Source organism: Crotalus tigris, unplaced genomic scaffold (assembly GCF_016545835.1).
Source record: "Crotalus tigris isolate CLP2741 ecotype Arizona unplaced genomic scaffold, ASM1654583v1 scf7180000018891.247784533:1973344, whole genome shotgun sequence".
Classification (NCBI taxonomy): domain Eukaryota; kingdom Metazoa; phylum Chordata; class Lepidosauria; order Squamata; family Viperidae; genus Crotalus; species Crotalus tigris.
The window spans coordinates 731657-751134 of NW_024097260.1; the positions used below are offsets into that span (position 1 = coordinate 731657).

The following is a 19478-nucleotide window of genomic DNA, read 5'->3' on the forward strand; positions in this document are numbered from 1 at the left end:
AGGGGGTGGGGGGAGGAGAGTTGGGTAGTTGGCTGCAAGCAACGCAGTTTGCATAATTCACAATTTCCTAATCGGTCCCAAGCGGTGTCTTGGTGGGTGATCAAAAAGAAAAATGCTGCTGGCAGGACACCCTGTGCCCGCTCGCTTCAAAATCTCATCGTCCACATCAGCTATTCCCAAGAAAGGTGTCCCCCCCCCGTTCTTTTTAATCTCTTTTGCTGCGGGAGTGAATTTTCTCTTTAACCCCACATCACTGGGGATGTCATCATCCGTGCGATTAACAACGGAACATTATCTTCCACCGTGTTCCTGTAACATTTCGGTCCTACCACGGCCCGGGGTGGGGTGAGGATGAGTCAAAGGGAGCGAGCAATGAAGAAAAAACGGCTGGTTCTGCTTTGCATAAGCTTTTAAAACAGTGTTTCTCAACCTTGACAATTTTAAGGCACATGGACTTCAATTCCCAGAATTCCGCAGCCAGCAAATTCTGGGAGTTGAAGTCCACATGCCTTAAAATTGTCAACGTTGAGAAACACTGTTTTAAAAGGCCAATCTAACAAGCGTTGAAGAACCAAGCTCTTTTTTTATTTTGAAATAACATTTTGTTAGTTTTTTTTGAGTTTACAATTCGTAAGTGCTTAGTAAACGATGTGTTGCCTGGGTCCGTTTCTTTTATTTAACAACACATATTAAGATAAGATGACCTTTATTGTCCTTTTTTTACTGTGGGCACAACGGCACACATCAAAAATGAAATGTAGTTGCCCGCTCTCAAAGTGAAACACATACATGACGCACACCTAAACATACTATGAACAACATATGTATAGACCCACATCCCTATATCTACGTAGCGAATAAATATTAAATACTGACCATCTTGAATATATAATGTTTTTCCAGGCGTTGATGAAATACACCCCTTACTTGAAGATATTCCGTGTCTTGCTTTTCTTTTAATCTTCAGGGTAAGTCTATCCATTTCTGCACGGTCCAAGGACAAAAGCTGCCGTTTTGAACTTCCTAGCCTGACGGCCACGAGGGAGCCCAAAATTTCCGTCGCTAAGTGAGACATTTGTTCAGCGAGTTTGGCCCGCCCCCTCTTTTTTTTAACAATCTTTCTTGCCGCAGTTGTTAAACGAACCGCTGCAAGTTGCTAAGTTATTAATAGGCTTAACTTAATCAGGGTTCCCTACCGCCTTTGCTTGTGGGAAGGTCGCCAAAAGGGACACGGCCAACCGTCATAAATATGAGCCAGTGGCCAAGCATCTGGATTTTTGATCCCATGATCACGGGGATGTTGCAATGGTCATGGTTTGGCTAGGCTAAAGAAAAGAAGAAATAGGCGCTACATCACTGGAGATTTTTAAGAGGCGGCTAGACAGTCACTTGTCTGAGATGGTGTAGGTTTTCCTGCTTGGGGAGGGGCTGGACTAGAAGACCTCCAAAGTCCCTTCCAGCTTCTCTTCTCCTCTCCTCTTCTCTTCTCTTCTCTTCTCTTCTCTTCTCTTCTACTCTACTCTACTCTACTGTACTCTACTCTATTCTATTTTCTATTCTATTTTCTATTCCATTTTCTATTCCATTTTCTATTCTATTCTGTTCTGTTCTATTCTATTCTATTCTATTCTATTCTATTCTATTCTATTCTATTCTATTCCATTATTCTATTCTATTCTATTCTATTCTATTCTATTCTATTCTATTCTATTCTATTCTATTCTATTCTATTAAATTCCATTCCATTCCATTCTATTCATTCCATCCTATATTCTCTTGTCTTCCATTCATTCCATTCCATTCCATTCCTATTCTATTCCATTGGTGACATGATAGCAGTGTTCCAGTATCTGAGGGGCTGCCACAAAAAAGAGGGGGTCAAATTATTCTCCAAAGCACCAGAGGACAAGACAAGAAACAATGGCTGGAAACTGATCAAAGAGAGAAACATCCTGGAATTAAGGAGAAACTTCCTGACAGGGAGGACAATTAACCAGTGGAACAGCCTGCCTCCAGAAGTCATGGGTGCTCCATCACTGGAGGTTTTTAAGAAGAGATTGGACAACCACTTATCTGAGATGGTATAGGTTCTCCTGCTTTAGCAGGGGACTGGACTAGATGACCTCCAAGATCCCTTCCAGCTTTGTTCTATCCTAAGGGTTAAAAATGGTTGTAAGTCACTTTTTTCAGCACCATTCTCACTTTTGAACAGTCACTAAATGACCTGTTGTAAGTCAAGGTCAACCTGTATACCATACTGACCTGTGTGTACACAAACAAAGACACACAAAAAGGGGGAGATTTAGTTACAAAGACACACAAAAAGGGGGAGATTTAGAGACTGTGTGTACGTTTGCTTGCCCAAATTTGAAATGCGTTTTATTGATCAAGGATCCTGTGGCCGCCGTTTTTTTTTCTCCCTCTGCCAAGTGCATCCAGCCGGGTGGTTAATTGCTGCCTTGCAATTTGCAAACGAACTTAGCAAACGCAAAATGCCATTTTCAAGAAATGCCACTCTGCCAAAGGTCTTCCTGTCCTCTCCATCACATTCTCCCCCCCCTTAATTGTCCCAAAGTGATCTAACCTTTGAAAGCCATTGTTTAATAAACCCACTCACTTCGTTGCATCTCATTGTGTCTCAGCAGGGCTGTGTGCCAGTGCCGCAGAATGAATGGAATGGTACTCTGGAGCTGACAGTGTATAATAATAATAAAAAAGTTGGAAGGGACCTTGGAGGTCATCTAGTCCCACCCCCTGCTCAGGCAGGAAACCCTACGATAGCTGTGATGAAATCTGTAGGAAGTCTCTGTTCTTGGGGATATCTGCCCATTTCAACCCCAAAATATTTAGGCCTGGACCTCCCAAAGGTGTTTTTTCAGGAGAAAAACTGGACTTTCTTGTTTTCAACAACAACAACAGCAACAACAACAATAATAACAAAGTTGGAAGGGACCTTGGAGGTCTTCTAGTCCAACCCCCTGCTCAGGCAGGAAACCCTACACCATTTCAGACAAATGGCTGCCCAGTCTCCTCTTAAAAACTTCCAGTGTTGGAACATTCACAAGTTCTGGAGGCAGGCTGTTCCACTGGTTAATAGTTCTGTCAGGAAATTTCTCCTTAGTTCCAGGTTGCTTCTCTCCTTGATTTGTTTCCATCCGTTGCTTCTGGTCCTGTGATTTAGACATATCATTCCTAGCTGGTAAAAAGATTTTGTATTCTTTTTTCTTTTATAATATTCTTTTAACTTATTGAAGTATAAAATACAAATAAAAATGAAAACAGTAAGAAAATGAGGAAGGGAAAGAGGGGAGGAAAGAAAAGTAGAGGGGGAAAACGAAAGAAAAGCTTTGACTTCCTTTTAGTGAAGTAGAATAAAACAATAGCATTAGAACAGAATAAATAATAGCATTAGACCACCGGGCCAAAATTATTGTCAGAATTAGCAGAGGACCCGTCTCCTTGACACGACTTGTTCCCAAAGGATATGATAGTAGTCTTCCAGTGTTTGAGGGGCTGCCCCAAAGAAGAGGGAGTCAAGCTATTCTCCAAAGCGCCTGAAGGCAGGACAAGAAGCAACGGATGGAAACGAACCAAGGAGAGAAGCAACCTGGAACTAAGGAGAAACTTCCTGACAGTGAGAACAATTGATCAGTGGAACAGAACTTGTGTGTGCTCCATCACTGGAGGCTTTTGAGAAGGGATTGAACAACCATCTGTCTGGAATGGAGTAGGGTTTCCTGCTTGAGCAGGGGGTTGGACTAGATGACCTCCAAGGTCCCTTCCAACTCCGTTATTCTGTTCTGTTCTCCAAGGCAGCTAGGGCAGGACAAAAAGCAACGGATGGAAACTAATCGAGAACCAACTTAGAACTACGGAGAAATCTCCTGACAGCGAGAGCAATTAACCAGTGGAACAGCTTTGCCTTCAGAAATTGTGGATGCTCCATCACTGGAGGTTTTTGAGACTGGACAGCCATTTATCTGGGATGGTATAGGGCAGGGGTAGGCAACCTTGGCTCTTTTATGACTGGTGGACTTCAACTCCCAGAATTCCTGAGCCAGCATGGGGGAACTATGGTCCCCTCACGACTCGTGGACTTCAACTCCCAGAATTCCTGAGCCAGCATGGGGGAACTATGGCCCCCTCATGAGTCGTGGACTTCAATTCCCAGAATTCCTGAGTCAGCATGGGGGAACTATGGTCCCCTCATGACTTGTGGACTTCAACTCCCAGAATTCCTGAGCCAGCTTGGAAACCTGTCCCTTTCCCCTCAGCATGGCTGGCTCAGGAATTCTGGGAGTTGAAGTCCACGAGTCATCAGAGCCAAGGTTGCTTACCCCTGATCTAGGGTCTCGTCCTTGAGCTGGTGGTTGGACTAGAAGACCTTCAAGGTCCCTCCTAACTGTTATTCTGTTCTTTTATCAGCTCTGGACTCCACACCTCTCAGGGGGCACATGAGTGGCCTTCTCCACCCCAGTGCTGAAAGCCAAGTCCTTCTCAACCACATTATTCTTAAGCCAGATCCCCCTAGAAAGCCGGTCTTGTGTTGTAAAGCTGAGACAGCTCAATGCTAATGCAATTAAGCCTCCTGCATTGCTGGAGACACAGGCGTTTCCCTAAAAGCTTCTCCGACGATAAATATGCTCAATGTACAGTGGAAATTGGCTCTTAATGGTTCTACGTAAGCTTCGGAACGTTGACCTCACTTATTCTCTAGGTTGTCTCCAGGGCTCTTCACCACGGCCAGAGACCTGTAGTCAGTCCCCTGATGGATTCAAACCACTCTCTAGTCCTCAAGCTTTTAACCTCTCCAAAAAGATGAGCATTTAGGGGGCAGAGAGGATGATCAGAGTAACTCCCGATTCGTCTCCTAAAGGGGCTTGTGATTTTGACCCTGCGGTGGGCACACTCTCCTTCAAGGCTGAGATGTCCAGGAATTAATTTATTATGAGATCCTAATTACCAGATCACAGTGGAGCCTGGTGGAGCTCTTTGCGGCTGGCTGTCTCTTCTGCCCATTGAAAAAGAGTTGTGCTTGACCCAGTAAATTGGGTTTAATGTTTAATCATGCCTTATTGAGAGGCTCAGCTCGGAGAACAGGGCCTCCACCATCTGACACAATTGTGACTGTGTGGTCCTTGGATCAAGATCTCCCACTTTATCCCATACAAGAGGCTGGGCTTTTCCTAACCCAGATGAATTCCCATTTATATCTGCTTGTGCACGAAATGTAAATGTAAAAGGACAATGCAACACTTCCACCTACTGGCCACATGACATATTGAGACCTGCATCAAAAGCGCAGAGTAAGAGAGTTGGAAGGGACCTTATAGGTCATCTAGTCTAACCCCCTGCCCAAGCAGAAGACCTTACACCATTTCTGGCAGATGGCAGTCCAGTCTCTTCTTGAACGCTTCCAGTGATGAAGCTCCCACAACATCTGAAGGAAACTTCTGTTCTACTGATTAATTGTTCTAACTGTCAGAAAGTTTCTCCTTAGTTCTAGGTTGCTTCTCTCCTTGATTCATTTCCATCTGTTGCTTCTTGTCCTGCCTTCAGGTGCTTTGGAGAATAGCTTGACTGCTTCTTCTTTGGGGCAGCCCCTGAGACATTGGAAGACTGCTATCCTGTCCCCCCTCGTCCTTCTCTTCGTTAAACTAGACATACACAATTCCTGCAACCATTCTTCATATGTTTTAACCTCCAGTCCCCTGATCCTCTTTGTTGCTCTTCTCTGCACTTTTTCTAGACTCTCAACATGTTTTTTATAGTGTGGCGACCAAAACTGGTTGCAGTATTCTAGGTAAGGCTTTATAGAGTGGTATTTGTCCCTGACGCGATCTTGACTGAATCCCTTCGTTAATGCAATTTAGGGTTGCAGTAAACTAGGCAGTAAACCTAGCAGTTAAACTAGGATAGTTTCTCTCTTGTAAAAATAAAAGTTGGACTCCCAAGGACCGGTGGCTAGAATAAGACATCCGAAACGCAAGACTACAGCTTGTGGCAGACAAAAACGTCCTTGACGCAGGGATGGTGGAATTACTAATCCAAAGATACAAACCTCACTTGGTGGCTAAGTGAGTCACACCCAATTTGTACCACCAATTTGCCATGTTGTTAAGTGAAACTGCAGTCGTTAAGCGAATCAAATGGTCATTAAGTTTGCCCCATTGACTTGCTCGTAGGAAAGCAGATAGGAAAATCGTAAACAGTGATCTTGGGATGCTCAACTGTTGGACATATATGCCAGTTGCCAAGTGCCTGAATTTTGATCACATGACTGGGGATGATGCTACAGACGTAAGTGTGAGGACAGTCGTTAAGTTGAGGACTACCTGTATTTATTTGAGATTTCTGGTAACTCCTCATGGGCTTTTCTGCTGAAAGGGGTGACCGTTACTGGATTGCGCATTGATAAAACTCAGTCTAAGTAAAGAAAGGTTGTCAATTTATTTGCCATTTTCAAAGAGGATGAAAAATTACTATATTAGCTTGTGGTCAGTGTGATGAAGGTGGAAGCTGATTTTTTATTATTATTATTCTCTTTGTTGCCTTTCTCTCGTTTTTCTTTTTCTGCACCTTCCAAACTTTTCTTTTCCTAGTTTAGTTTGTATTAGTCTTTATTATGTTTATTAAAAAGGTGAATAATATTATTTGCTTCTTTTTTTTTTCTTTTAAAGAGGAGGTGGTTGCTGGAAAAGGCAGAATTAACTTTGGGGGTGCCAAAGTCTTCCCTGGAAGGAGATTCACGTGTTGGTTTCAAAAGTTCACAGCGAACATGTTTGTGCAAAGACACACACACACACACACACACACACACACACACACACACACACCTTCCCCAATGTCTGTTTCCAGCTGGTTTGGCTGGATATTGTGCTGGTGCTTCTAAATAGTGATAGACTGTCGGCAAAAAAATTTAGATATGTTTCCAGGCCCTAAACCAGTCAGAAACAATTCATCTGCATCCACAAATTTGCTCTCATTTCATTTCATCTTCATGTGCTGTGCACGGAGCCAGAACTGAACGATCGTTGGGGCAGCTCTTGTGTCAAAATGGGAAAGAGACTACATTTAAGAGATCTTTTGCAGACACAACAGCTATGTGAATAGCCACACAGGTGAAAGGAATGTGAGAATGGCCTTACGTGGCAGGACCCAGAGACGCTGACCAAGGGGATGGTCAGATAAGAGACTGCTTAGCCCACAGCTGAATGGGTGGAGAGAGAGATGCTCAGAAGCTGCATCCTCCCAAATTTCTCAGAGTGTAAAAGAGACGGGGCGGGAGAATTGTGCTTCCCGGTTTGCAAGATTCTGTTGATGTAGCCTTACAAAAAAAAAAAAGCAGAATTAACTCATCTGGTTGTGTTACCTGTCTGGTCTACCTGGTAAGACTGACAATGGAAGATCCCCTTTAAGAAGGAACGCAAAAGACTTTCTGGAGACGAGAAGCTGGAAAAGATCCAGAAAGGAGGAGAAAAGATTGGAGGCTTTACTTGCCTCTCCAAGGGTGCTCCATTGGAGTCTTCCAACTCAGAGGTTGCTTTTCAGGTTCTCCAAGTCTTGGCATGAGAAAAAACAACCTGGAGTAGGCACAGTCCTTATGTTTCCAATGGAGCCATCTGCTCCCTTTCATTTCCACCCCCCATCGTCTGTTTAATTGCTTGAGATCCTTCCTGAGGAGGAATTGAGGTTTATCTGGCGTGGCTGCTATTGTGAGCCGGGTTTGGGGTCCTCCTGCAGAAGTGGGCTTGTTTCCGAAGCTTCCAGACGGTTGGGCGTTTGCAAAGTCTTTTTGGCAGCCTTTCTCTGAAAAGAAGTCAGAAGTTAAGTTAGAAATTGCACCGATCCTGAAATACGTGAGTTGGGGTGATCCTCAGCTGAGCCAACTTCCCAATGTGACCTCTCATCCTTTTCCCACCTTCTACAAGCCAGGATGCTGGCCTGGTTCCTCGGCCACTGAATTCTGCGGTTTAGCCCAACCTGGTGTCCTTCAGAGGTAAGGGGACAAACTGAGATCATCCCATCATGGTTAAAAACTGGAGTGTCACGCTCTCTGCAGAGTCTCCAGGTGGGAGATGATGATTGTAGATTAGAACCACCTATTGTTTAATGAAATATATCAAACCAAATCGAGTTTGTTTAATTAGGGTCAAGGCATTTGACTGGATTCAGACGGGCCACGGTTTGAATCTGGTTTGCGTCTGTAAACCACTGATTTATGTTATATCAGCATTAATTATCTAAAGAGGAAACCATCATTTATTTCCTGTTTAGAGAAGAAAATTTGCCCAATCTTTTATTTTCCTGGTTTCTTTTCTAAGGAGCGGGGGAGGCCAACTTATCCCTTATTCAAGGGCTCTTTTGAATAAGGTAGCAAACACGCAGCGAGGGATCCCTTGCTCTCACGGGTTTAAAGAATATGCCAAGTGGGTGAGCGTCTAAAATTCTCTCTCTGATGCCACCTAGAAACAATTGCTTTGGGTAGTTCATAAGGGAGAATATTTGTAGCACAGGGTTGAAATGAGGGGTCCTTGGTGGTCTCTGAGGTTGGTGGTTTTCTTGCAGATGTTTCATGACCCAACTAGGGAACATCATCAGTGCTAGAAGGGAGGAGGAGGGGGTGGTTGATGACTGTGGGGTCCTCGGTACGCTCTGAGCTTGGTGGTTTCCCTGCAGAGGGAACATCCTAAGTGATAGAAGGGAGTGAGGTTTGCAGAGAGGAGGAGTAAGAAGACTCTGGGGTCCTTGGTGCTCTCTGAGCTTGGTGGTTTTCTTGCAGGCGTTGCCTTACCCAACTAGGGAACATCATCAGTGCTAGAAGGGAGTAAGGTTTGTGGAAAAAAGGAAGGATGATGAGGACTGGTGGGTCCTTGGTGCTCTCTGAGGTTGGTGGTTTTCTTGCAAATGTTTCATGACCCAACTAGGTAGCATCATCAGTGCTAGTTTGGGTAGTGAAATATCTGCAAGAAAACCACCAAGCGCAGAGAGCACCAAGGACCCCATAGTTGTCCTCCTTCTCCTCCTCTTCTTCCTTCTCCTTCCCCTGATGATGTTCCCTAGTTGGGTCATGAAATGTCTGCAAGAAAACCACAAGCTCAGAGACCATCAAGGACCCACAGTCCTCCTCCTCTTCTCTGCAAATCCCACACCCTTCTAGCACTGGTGATGTTACCTAAATGGGTCGTGAAACATCTGCAAGAAAACCACAAGCTCAGAGACCACCAAGGACCCCACCGTCTTCTTCTTCTTCTTCCTCCTCCTCCTCCTCCTTCCCTGCAAATCCCACTCCCTTCTATCACTGCTGATGTTACCTAAATGGGTCATGAAACGTCGGCAAGAAAACCGCCAAGCTCTGAGAGCACCAAAGATCTTTCCTGTTGCCAGGGTTTCCATTCTGAAGATGTGAAGTCCTCCACGGGCAGAAGACTCTGGATCAGTGTTTCTCAACCTTGACAATTTTAAGGCATGTGGACTTCAACTCCCAGAATTCCACAGCCAGCACATGCCTTAAAATTTCTCAAGGTTGAGAAACACTGCTCTGGATAAACCACAAGGCTTCTTTGCAATTTGCAGACTCCTTATCAACTCACTGCCACCAGATTGTTCCAGGGGCTACATTTAGGGAGTACAGGTAGTCCTAGATTTATGATCATAACTCTGGAGCCCAGAATTGCAATCCTAAGTCATGCTGGTTGTTAAACCGGTCACTGATTTTATAATCTTTTTCAAATGCCACAGTAGTTAAGCAAGGGTCTTCTGAAATGGATATGGGTGTTTGTTTGTTTTTTTGCTAGAAATCAGCTAGCTTCTGGCAAAAACCTCCCAAAAAACATTGTAAGTCTTGGCCACAGGATTCTGGGATGCTGCAAATAGCTGGAAATGCAGCCTTGTTGACCAAGCACGCAAAATGTGATAATGTGACTGTCAGAACTTTGAATCTGATTCGCAAGTAGCTTTGGGGAAGCTGTTGTAACTTGGAATGGTGACCAGTCGTAACTCAAGGACTTCCTGTATCTTCCAGGTCTCTAAAGACCAGGAGTTTGGGGTGGGTTCTTCAGCGTCACAGATACTCATCCTGCGAAATTTCATAAACTTTTTTTTTTTTAGAAAGGGATTCAACGGGATGTTAGTTGGGTCCCAAGAGTTACACCATCCGAGGCTTAGCAAAAGCAACAAAACTTTCAATCTTCGATTGATTCTTTCAATCTTTTCATTGGCTTGTATCGAAAGACGGGGCGGGGCGGGGGGGGGTGAGAGAGAGAAGTCACAGCAGATTAAGTGGTTATTATATGGGGAGGAATGAGAGGGGCTGTGATAAAGTTAGGGGGCCACTAAAAAATCAGAAGCCATTGGGTGAAGATTAGCTGCCACGAAGATAAAACGTTTTTTTAAAGCAGCAAGCCATTCCAGCAGCCTTTTTAAAACGCGAGGAGGTTTTAAAAGTAAGTCAAGCTACATTTTGCTGGTATTGTGAAACGCGAATTTGACGTTACCTTTTGTGTTTTATTTTTTTTGTTTTGTTTTTCGATCGCCGCCTATTATTTCATCTCCATCCACTGCAAGCTGGCTTTTTTCCTGGAGGCAGGGATCGCCTCTCTTGGTGCTGAGTTTTTATTACTACGCCAAAATAAAAAGCTTTTTTCCTAGAAAATAATTAGCCCGGTTTAAAACAGTTTAGGCTAGAGTTTCAGGACACTTATGTTACTGATTGAAGACAGGAAGGAAGGAAGGAAGCTGCTGTTTAAGTGAATGGTTTTATCAATTAGGTTATGTCCTTTTTAAATTAACTTTAGGAGATCAGAGAAATTATTCACCCCTAATTTAAACACACTTAGGTTTATCATTTTAAATACAATTTAAAAGTGATTAAGAAGCGAGTTATTGTTAAAACATGGAGGTGTGCTACTTATTTTCAATCTACCGAGTGCCAGGCAAGGGGGGCTAAAAGCTATGCTACAAAAACAACAACAACACAGAGTTATACAAACACACACAATTCTGCACAGTGGACAAACGTTGCTAGTATTGCGACAAGACTCCTGTAACATTCAACAGATGAGTTAGGGGAGCATGCAATGTTTTGTTTTGAGGCAGGCAAGAGAGATCAGAAAAGAGGAATTCTCTGTTAAGAGATCTAGCTTTTTTCAAACGATCCACTGAAGGATCTCTTACCAACGGCCCGTGATACCCATAATTAATGCCAGATTCAGGTGGGATCTGTATGGCAGCTGACCGATCCTTCTGTTGTGACAGATTGAACGTCTGTTGAGGAAGTAAACAGGTCCAATGTGAACACCACCCTAAACCAGTGGACGAGCTTTAGAAGATGGGCTTTGCTTTCTAACCTGATCTTCTGATCCAGTGGAGAAACGATTTGCAGGTAGCCAGATTTAATCGGAAAGATTCAGAAACCTGCAAGAAGCCTCATAAAGCTTGAATGGAGTAGAATAACAGAGTTGGAAGGGACCTTGTAGGTCATTAGTCCAATCCCTTCACCTAAGGAGGAGAACCTACACCATTCCAGATAAGTCTCTTCTTGGAAGACTCCAGTGATGAAGCTCCCACAACGTCTGAAGGCAACTTCTGTTCCATTGGTGGATTGTTCTCGCTGTCAGAACATTTCTCCTTCTTTCTAGGTTGAATCTCTCCTTGATCAGCTTCCATCCGTTATTCCTTCTCTGGCCTTCAAGTGCTTTGGAAAATAGGTTGACCCCTTCCTCTCCGTGACAGCCCCTCAAACACTGGAAGACTGCTATCATATTGCCTCTAGTCCTTTGGATTAAATCCCTTTAACCAAATAACATAATAGCAGAGCTGGAAGGGACCTTGGAGGTCTTCTAGTCCAGGGGTCACCAATCCCTGGTTCGTGGACCGATATCGGGCTGTGACAGGCCAGCAACTGGTCCGCACAAACAAGCAAAGCCCCTCAAATATTGGAACACTGCTATCCTGTCTTCCATGGACCTTCTCTTCCCTAGACCAGCCCAGTTCCCGCAACCGTTCTTCATGCATTTTAGCCTCCTAATTATCTTGGTTGATCTTCCTTCCACTTTTTCTACAGTCTCAACATCTTTTTTTTTATATATAGTTTGGAGACTAAAACTGAATGCAAAACTAATGCCCACCCCGTAACATTCTGCGACTGGGCTAGGTATGAACGACGGTGCCTCTTTTTTCCCCACAATGTCCAAAGCTGGCCACCTGGATGGAAGCCAGAGGTTTCCAACAAATGAGCTGCTGAGGTTATACCCCACTGCAGAACAGAGGACAACAAGAGTCGAGAGGGACCTTGGAGCTCTTGTGGTCCAACCCCCTGACGAAGTATGTGCCATACTGTTGACTCAGCCTCAGGGGAGATCAGATGCGATGGTTTCTTGAGGTCATCAGATACAACTTGTGATTTTGGGGCCTTGCAACTTCCGAAGGAGGAGAAGATGTTGAGAAACACCATTGTGAATGAGCGGTTACTCTATTTATTTTATTCTATTCTGTTCTGTTCTGTTCTATTCTATTCCATTCTATTCTATAATCTTTCTGTTCTGTTCTGTTGTTCTGTTCTATTCAACTCTACTGTACTCTATTCTATTCTACAATCTTTCTATTCTGTTCGACTCTATTCTATTCTATAATCTTTCTATTCTGTTCTGTTCTGTTCTATCCTATCCTATCCTATCCTAATTCCATATTCTATTCTATTCTTATTCCATGTTCTATTCTATTCTTATTCCATATTCAATTCAATTCATTCCTATTCTATTCTTATTCCATATTCTATTTCTATTTCCTATTATTTGTATTCTATTCTACTATTCCTATTCCATATTCTATTCTATTCTTATTCCATATTCTGTTTCTATTTCTATTATTTGTATTCTATTCTACTATTCTTATTCCATATTCTATTCTTAATCCATATTCTATTCTATTCTTATTCCATATTCTATTTCTATTATTTGTATTCTATTCTACTATTCTTATTCCATATTCTATTCTATTCTATTCTATTCTTATTCCGTATTCTATTTCTATTTCTATTATTTGTTATTCCATATTCTATTCTATTCTATTCTTATTCCATATTCTATTCTATTCTATTCTTATTCCATATTCTATTCTATTCTATTCTATTCTTATTCCATATTCTATTCTATTCTATTCTATTCTATTCTATTCTATTCTATTCTATTCTATTCTAAAAAGAGGCTACACAGTCACGTGTCTGAGATGGCGTAGTTTCTCCTGCTTGAGCAGGGGGCTGGACTAGAAGACCTCCAAGGTCCCTTCCAGCTCTGTTCTATTCTAGTAACACAGTTGTTCCGACTCCTTTTGCTGTCTTTAATACCAAATAGACCGCACAGTTACAGCTGTTGGACTACAACGTGGGAGAGTTGTACGGTATTCCTCCTATTGCCCGGGGAAAAAAGAAAAACTCTAACAGGAAGTCACGTCTGCTGGAAAGCTGTTTTGACGGCTACTTCAAAAAATACAGCCTCAGCTTCCAAGTGACAACTGGCACAAAAACTGCTTCTTCTTCACTCGATGGCTCTGGATCTGGCCATTTCTCAAGGAATCGTCTTCCACAATCTTCTCTTTGTGAGCGACACCTTGGATCTTGTGAGGCTTCCTCGCTGAGAGGCCTTCTAATCCGCTGGGACATCCATAGCTGACTCCTGTTTCCAGGTGGCATGGAACCAAAGTGGAACTTCAAGCGTGACGTTTTTCTCCTTGGACGGGACCACCTCGTCTCAAAGGGAAAGAACTGGCAGCTCCAACTGGGTTGGATGGCACACGCAGCCTGTAGAAAACCAACTCTAGGTGGGAGGGAACGACAGCAACTTTTCACCCTCTCACCTCGGAAGGAGAAGTTCAGCAAGAGTCATGTTCTCCAGTTTTGCTGAGCCCAGCTCCAAGTTTCTTGTTTGTTTCCTTAAAAAAGTGGCTCTCTGGGCAAACTCAAGAAGGTTAGAAGAAGAAAAACAAAAAACAGCATTTGGAAGAAGAGGGAAGTGATAGTCTGACAGTCAGCAGGGAAAGATCAGAAGGATGTAGAAAGATGAACAACAAGGTTGAGGAAGGAGACCAGCAGATCTAAGGTCACTTGATGCCTACCTTGGTCCTGAGCCCAAATGAGCCAGCTGCTATGAGCAGAAGACCCCCCAAGCCCATCAGGCAGTATTTCAGGTATTCCAGCAATAAAGGGAGGATTATCAGATGGGTATAGAAGTCATCCAGAATATCTCCTACAAGCTCCCCACTCTGTTCAGAACAAAGAAACAAACAGTTGAGTGGTTCTAGATTTTATTGCCTGCATCTAAGAGGCAGGATTCTTAGCAGAGTGGGAGAACATGGCTGAAACCAAGGAAGGAGACAACCAGCATCCAAACTTTCCTTTCCTTTTATTTTCTTGTCAAACAGGAGCATAAGTCACAATAAAATTCAGCTGCCAAGTGTGAAATAAATCATTATCCCTCCCCCAAAAAAGACTATTGGTAAAATTATAAATTTAAGTAATGAATATTTAGATAAAGGGAGGGAGGGAGGGAGGGAGGGAGGGAAGGAAGGAAGGAAGGAAGGAAGGGAGGAAGGAAAAGTGGGATGCATGGAGGAAGGAGGAAAAGGAGGGAGGGAGGGAAAGAAGGAAGTCAGGCAGGAAAAGGGGAAAAGCGGATGGAGGAAGGAAGGAAAGGAAGGAAGGAAGGAAAGGAGGAAATGAGGAAGGAAGGAAAGGAAGGAAAGAAGGAAAGGAAGAAATGGAGGAAGGAAGGAAAGAAAGGAGAAAATGGAGGGAGGAAGGAAGGAAGGAAAGAAAGGAGGAAATGGAGGGAGGGAGGAAGGCAGGAAGAAAGGAAGGAAAGAAAGGAAATGGAGGGAGGGAGGGAAGAAGAAAGGAAGGAAAGAAAGAAGGAAGAAAAGAAAGGAGGAAATAGAGAGGGAGAAAGGAAGGAAGGAAGGAAGGAAGGAAGGACGGAAGGAAGGAAGGGAAATGGAGGGAGGGAGGAAGGAAGGAAGGAAAGAAGGAAGGAAAGAAAGGAGGAAATGGAGGGAGGAAGGAAGGAAGGAAGGAAAGAAGAAAGGAAGGAAGGCAGAAAAGGAGAAAAAGATGGAGGGAGGGAGGGAGGGAGGGAGGAAGGAAAACCTGATTAATGCAAACTATATACACCCTTCTCAGAAGATTTTTGGGTATGTGTGTCTGTGTGTGCCTGTGTGTGTGCGTGTGCGTGCGCCTTTGTATGTGTAAGCATGCAGACAGATCCACACTTACCTCAGCAAACCAAATCATGGGCAAAACCACGGGCTTAATCTGTCCAGTTTGCCTGGAGAAATCAGGAGAGAACCCTCATTTTAAAATCACCGGGCCCACCTCCCCGTGCCCCCTTTTCTAGGTCTGAGTCTGCCCCCCCCCAACTTGGCCTGGCGAGGAGGGACAGAGGATACCCAGAAGAGCCAAAGAAACTGGCTGTTCCAACCTCAATCTCCCCCCCCTTCCCCCCCCAGCGCTTGGCCCACCACCTACCAGATGCCAGGGATGTGTTTGATGAACAGATTCATTTGCATTTTGACCGAACAGTTCATGGGAATCCCCGTCAGCTGCAGAAAAAAAAAAGAGAGAAAGAAAAGAAACGGATTTAGTTGTTTTTTGTGCTTTGTTTTTTTACAAAGACCTCTTTGATTTTTTCCTTTGGCTAGGCATCCAAAGCCTCTCGAAGCGATGTGTTGTGTGTTTGACGAAATCTTACCCCCCAAAAATAAAATAGCAAAATGAACGTAATCAGGCCACGGGAACAAAGCAACAATAAATAAATATCTTCAAAATCAGCCCATAATTTGCGTGCACGGAGTTGTAACACCACATACACAGAGTGGGCGCATGGACGGCAGAAGAAAACGGCTATTAATTTTACCCTTCAAGCTGCACACGCTCCTGCGCTCTGTGTGCAGCTTGTCCTCGACTTACGACGGTTTGTTTAGTGACGGTTCAAAGTCCCAACGGTACTGGGGGGGGGGAAAGGAAGTTAGGACCGCTTTTCAGACTTAATGACCGTTGCAGCATCTCCTGGGTCACGTGATTCAATTTCAGACATTTGGCAACGGACTCACATTTACGGCAGTCGCAGTGTGATCCCGTTTGTGGCCTTCTAACCAGCAAAGTCAGTGGGGGAAGCCAGATTGACTTAACAGCCGTGTTCCTAACTTAACGACTGCAGCGATCCACTTAACAATTGTGGCGAGAAAGGTCGCAAAATGGAGCAAAAGTCACTTAGCAGCTGTCTCGCTTAACGATGGAAATTTGGTCCTCTGCTAGGTGCAACCATTGCCCTCCTGCTAGAGAAGGGGATATGAGGGTCCATTGTTGTTGTTGTTAGTTGTGAAGTCGTGTCTGACCCATCGTGACCCCATGGACAATGTTCCTCCAGGCCTTCCTGTCCTCTGCCATCTTCTGGAGTCCATTGAAGCTCACGCCTCCTGCTTCTGTGACTCCATCCAGCCACCTCCTTCTCTGTCGTCCCCTTCTTCTCTTGCCCTCCATCTTTCCCAGCATCAGACTCTTCTCCAGGGAGTCCTTCCTTCTCATTAGGTGGCCAAAGTCCTTGAGTTTCAACTTCAGGATCTGGCCTTCTAAAGAGCAGTCGGGGTTGATCTCCTTTAGGACTGACCGGTTGGATCGCCTTGCAGTCCAGGGGACTCGCAGGAGTCTTCTCCAGCACCAGAGTTCAAAGGCCTCCATTCTTTGGCGCTCAGCCTTTCTTATGGTCCAACTTTCACAGCCATACATTGCCACTGGGAAAATTTTTAATTTTCCATTTTTAAGAAGTGCCAAATTCAGTCAGATGTATTCCTGGTCCTCTTCTCTTTGCTTACAAACTGACTGGAGATGTTCGCTCTGAACAGGATGAAGTGGATTCTCCCATTAAAAAAACCCCAAACCACCTTCCAATATAGTTAATATAGATCAGTGGTGGCGAACCTATGGCACGGGTGCCAGAGGCGGCACTCAGAGTCCTCTCTGTGGGCACGTGTGCCGTCGCCCCAATCCTAGGCCTTCAGCTGGGTTTTATAAAACCTTTTTGCTTTAGGCTTCCGCCGCCATGTGCAAAAAAAAAAAGGTTCAATCAATCAGTCAATTTCAACTTCTCGTGGAAAAAAAAGATCTTGCAAAGTTGGAATTGATTGATTGAACTTTTTAGTCCCACCCAGTCTGCCGTTACCACTGCATCCACACCCAGCCAATGGGCCACGCCCACCCAAAGGGCCACAACCAGTCAATGGGCCACATCCACCCGGCACCCAACGATGCATAAGTGGGTTTTGGGTTGCAGTTTGGGCACTCGGTCTCTAGAAGGTTCGCCATCACTGATATAGATGATGGACTTGAGACAATAAAGGACACTCTATTAGTAAGTGATGATGTATTAGGATGAGAAATAGAAAATGTTTATGAAATAAGATGATATATTTAAGTAAGTAATATGTGTATGGTAGATATTATAACTTTTATGTAGTGAAATAAAGGAAATTTGGATTACCCAAAACTTAAATACTATGGATATTAAAGGTTAAATTGGTTTGGACAAAACTCAGCAGCACTTTTTCGTGCGGCTCCTGATAAAAACAGAATCGTCAACATAATTGCTAACGTCTGATAACGGCTATGGCACAAGAAGAAGAAAATTAAAAATTAAAAATCAGGTAAAACTTAAAAACCGGACATGGATATGTATAGGCAAAAAATATATTGATAAATGTTTTAACGGAGTTTGGTATAGTTAGAAATGTACTAGCCTAAATATGATATAGCAAATGTTAAGGGAAATAGCGAAGGAATATTTGAGGATGTCACCTGAGATATGTGCTAAAGATGTTGTTATCAAACCACTGATTACCCAGTCACCACGCTGCTTTCCGAATACTTAAATGTAAAACTGGAAAACTGATAAAATTTGTTATATATATATATAAAAATCCAAAATCACAGTTCCAAGGGCTTGTCTCTTTATAATTTGTTTTATTATTTTTCACCATACACCATACACCAAAACAAACTTAAAATACATAAACATAAATCTTTTCTTTTAACAGAGCAGTACTCTACATTTTAAGCATTCTTTACATCTTATGTACATTTTATGTACATCAATAGTTATGTCTTCTCCTTTCTCTGTTCTAGCCAATTATAATATTTATTCCACATTTCATAAAATTCTGTCGCCTCCTTGTCTTTTAATTCTAACGTAAGTTTGTTCATTTCTGCGCATTCCAAGATTTTGCACATAAATCATATCATTTGTGGGAATATTTTCACTCTTCCAACATTGAGCATATGCTATACAGCTGCAGTCAGTATGGGTATAATGATGTGTTGGAGTTGTTTTATCCATCTTTAAATGTATTATGCCCAAAAGAAATAATTCTGGTTTGTGGTCCATTTGTATCTCAGTTATCTCCTGTATTCGTTCCCCATAATTTTTTGCTTTGGGGCACAGATCCAAGGGCTTGTCTCGTAAAGGGCCAGAACTGGCAAGATCAAGGTGAGAATGCCTGCAAGGGTTACAGGGGAGAAATGGATGTTTTCGGAGGAGAGATTAAGAATGGCTCAACATCTCTCCGGTTCCCAAGGAGTTGGCCAAGAAGACACAAGGGGTGCTCAGAGGCCCCAGAACATCAGTGCTTGAAAGCCTTGACAGCTTTATCTCTGGAACGGTTGAGCAATGCAGCCTCCAGGATGGATGAGGAAATTGGGATATATATGGCTGTCATGGTTCCGACTAAATGAAACACTTCAAAGAACTTCCAGGCATGTTTATGCTAATATTGAATATTCTTGCTTGGACAATGCCTTTCTCTCCGTCCCTTTCCCAACGGCCTTGGCTGATCCGAAGGGGGGGGGGGAGGAGGAAGAAGAAGAAGAAGAAGAAGAAGACTGTGAGGTCCTTGGGGTTCTCTGAGCTTGGATGTTTTCTTGCAGACGTTTCATGACCCTACTAGGCAACAACATCTGTGCTAAAAGGGAGTGGGATTTGTGGAGAGGAGGAGGAGGAGGAGGAGGAGGAGGAGGAGGAGGAGGAGGAGGAGGAGGAGGAGGGCAAAAGAAGAGCAACGTAGGAGTTGGGAGTGATTTACCGTTTTTGTGGTGAAGAGAGGAGGAGGAGAAGAGGAAGGAGAAGGATGGAAGAAGAAGGAAGAAGAGGAAGAAGAAAAAGGTAAAGGAGAAAAAGGAGGAGAAGGAGGAGAAAGGGAAGAAGGAAAAGGTGGAGGAGAGGAGGAGGAGGAGGAGAAAGGGAAGGAAGAGAGAGGAAAGGAGAAGAAGAGTGAGAAAAAGAATGAGAAGATATCACGCGTGCCATAGGTTCACCACGACTGCGGCTAAGCAATCTTAAAATAATAATAATAATCGCAAATCAAGAATGATTGCAAAGACGATTTATATCCAACTGACACTTCCTTGTGTTTCTCAAATGGCACCTCAGAGTCAATTT

The 19478-nt window shown here is 43.6% G+C and overlaps 1 protein-coding gene across 3 annotated transcripts in view; it reads right to left on the minus strand.

Moving 5' to 3' along the window:
* Positions 1 to 6425: 6425 nt before the first annotated feature.
* SCARB1 (scavenger receptor class B member 1) overlaps positions 6426 to 19478 on the minus strand; it is a 45334-nt gene continuing 32281 nt past the window's right edge. Inside the window, exons 9-14 of one of the 3 annotated variants that reach the window (XM_039357302.1) lie at positions 15518 to 15591; positions 15266 to 15317; positions 14113 to 14259; positions 11176 to 11265; positions 10497 to 10646; positions 6428 to 7809 (exon numbers count right to left, since the gene is read on the minus strand). In XM_039357302.1, the coding sequence (XP_039213236.1) occupies positions 10542 to 10646; positions 11176 to 11265; positions 14113 to 14259; positions 15266 to 15317; positions 15518 to 15591 (468 nt within the window). In that variant the 3' untranslated portion in view covers positions 6428 to 7809; positions 10497 to 10541. Of the gene's footprint in view, positions 7810 to 10496; positions 10647 to 11175; positions 11266 to 14112; positions 14260 to 15265; positions 15318 to 15517; positions 15592 to 19478 lie in introns of all 3 variants that reach the window. The other 2 variants (XM_039357303.1, XM_039357304.1) reach the window with 2 other exon arrangements.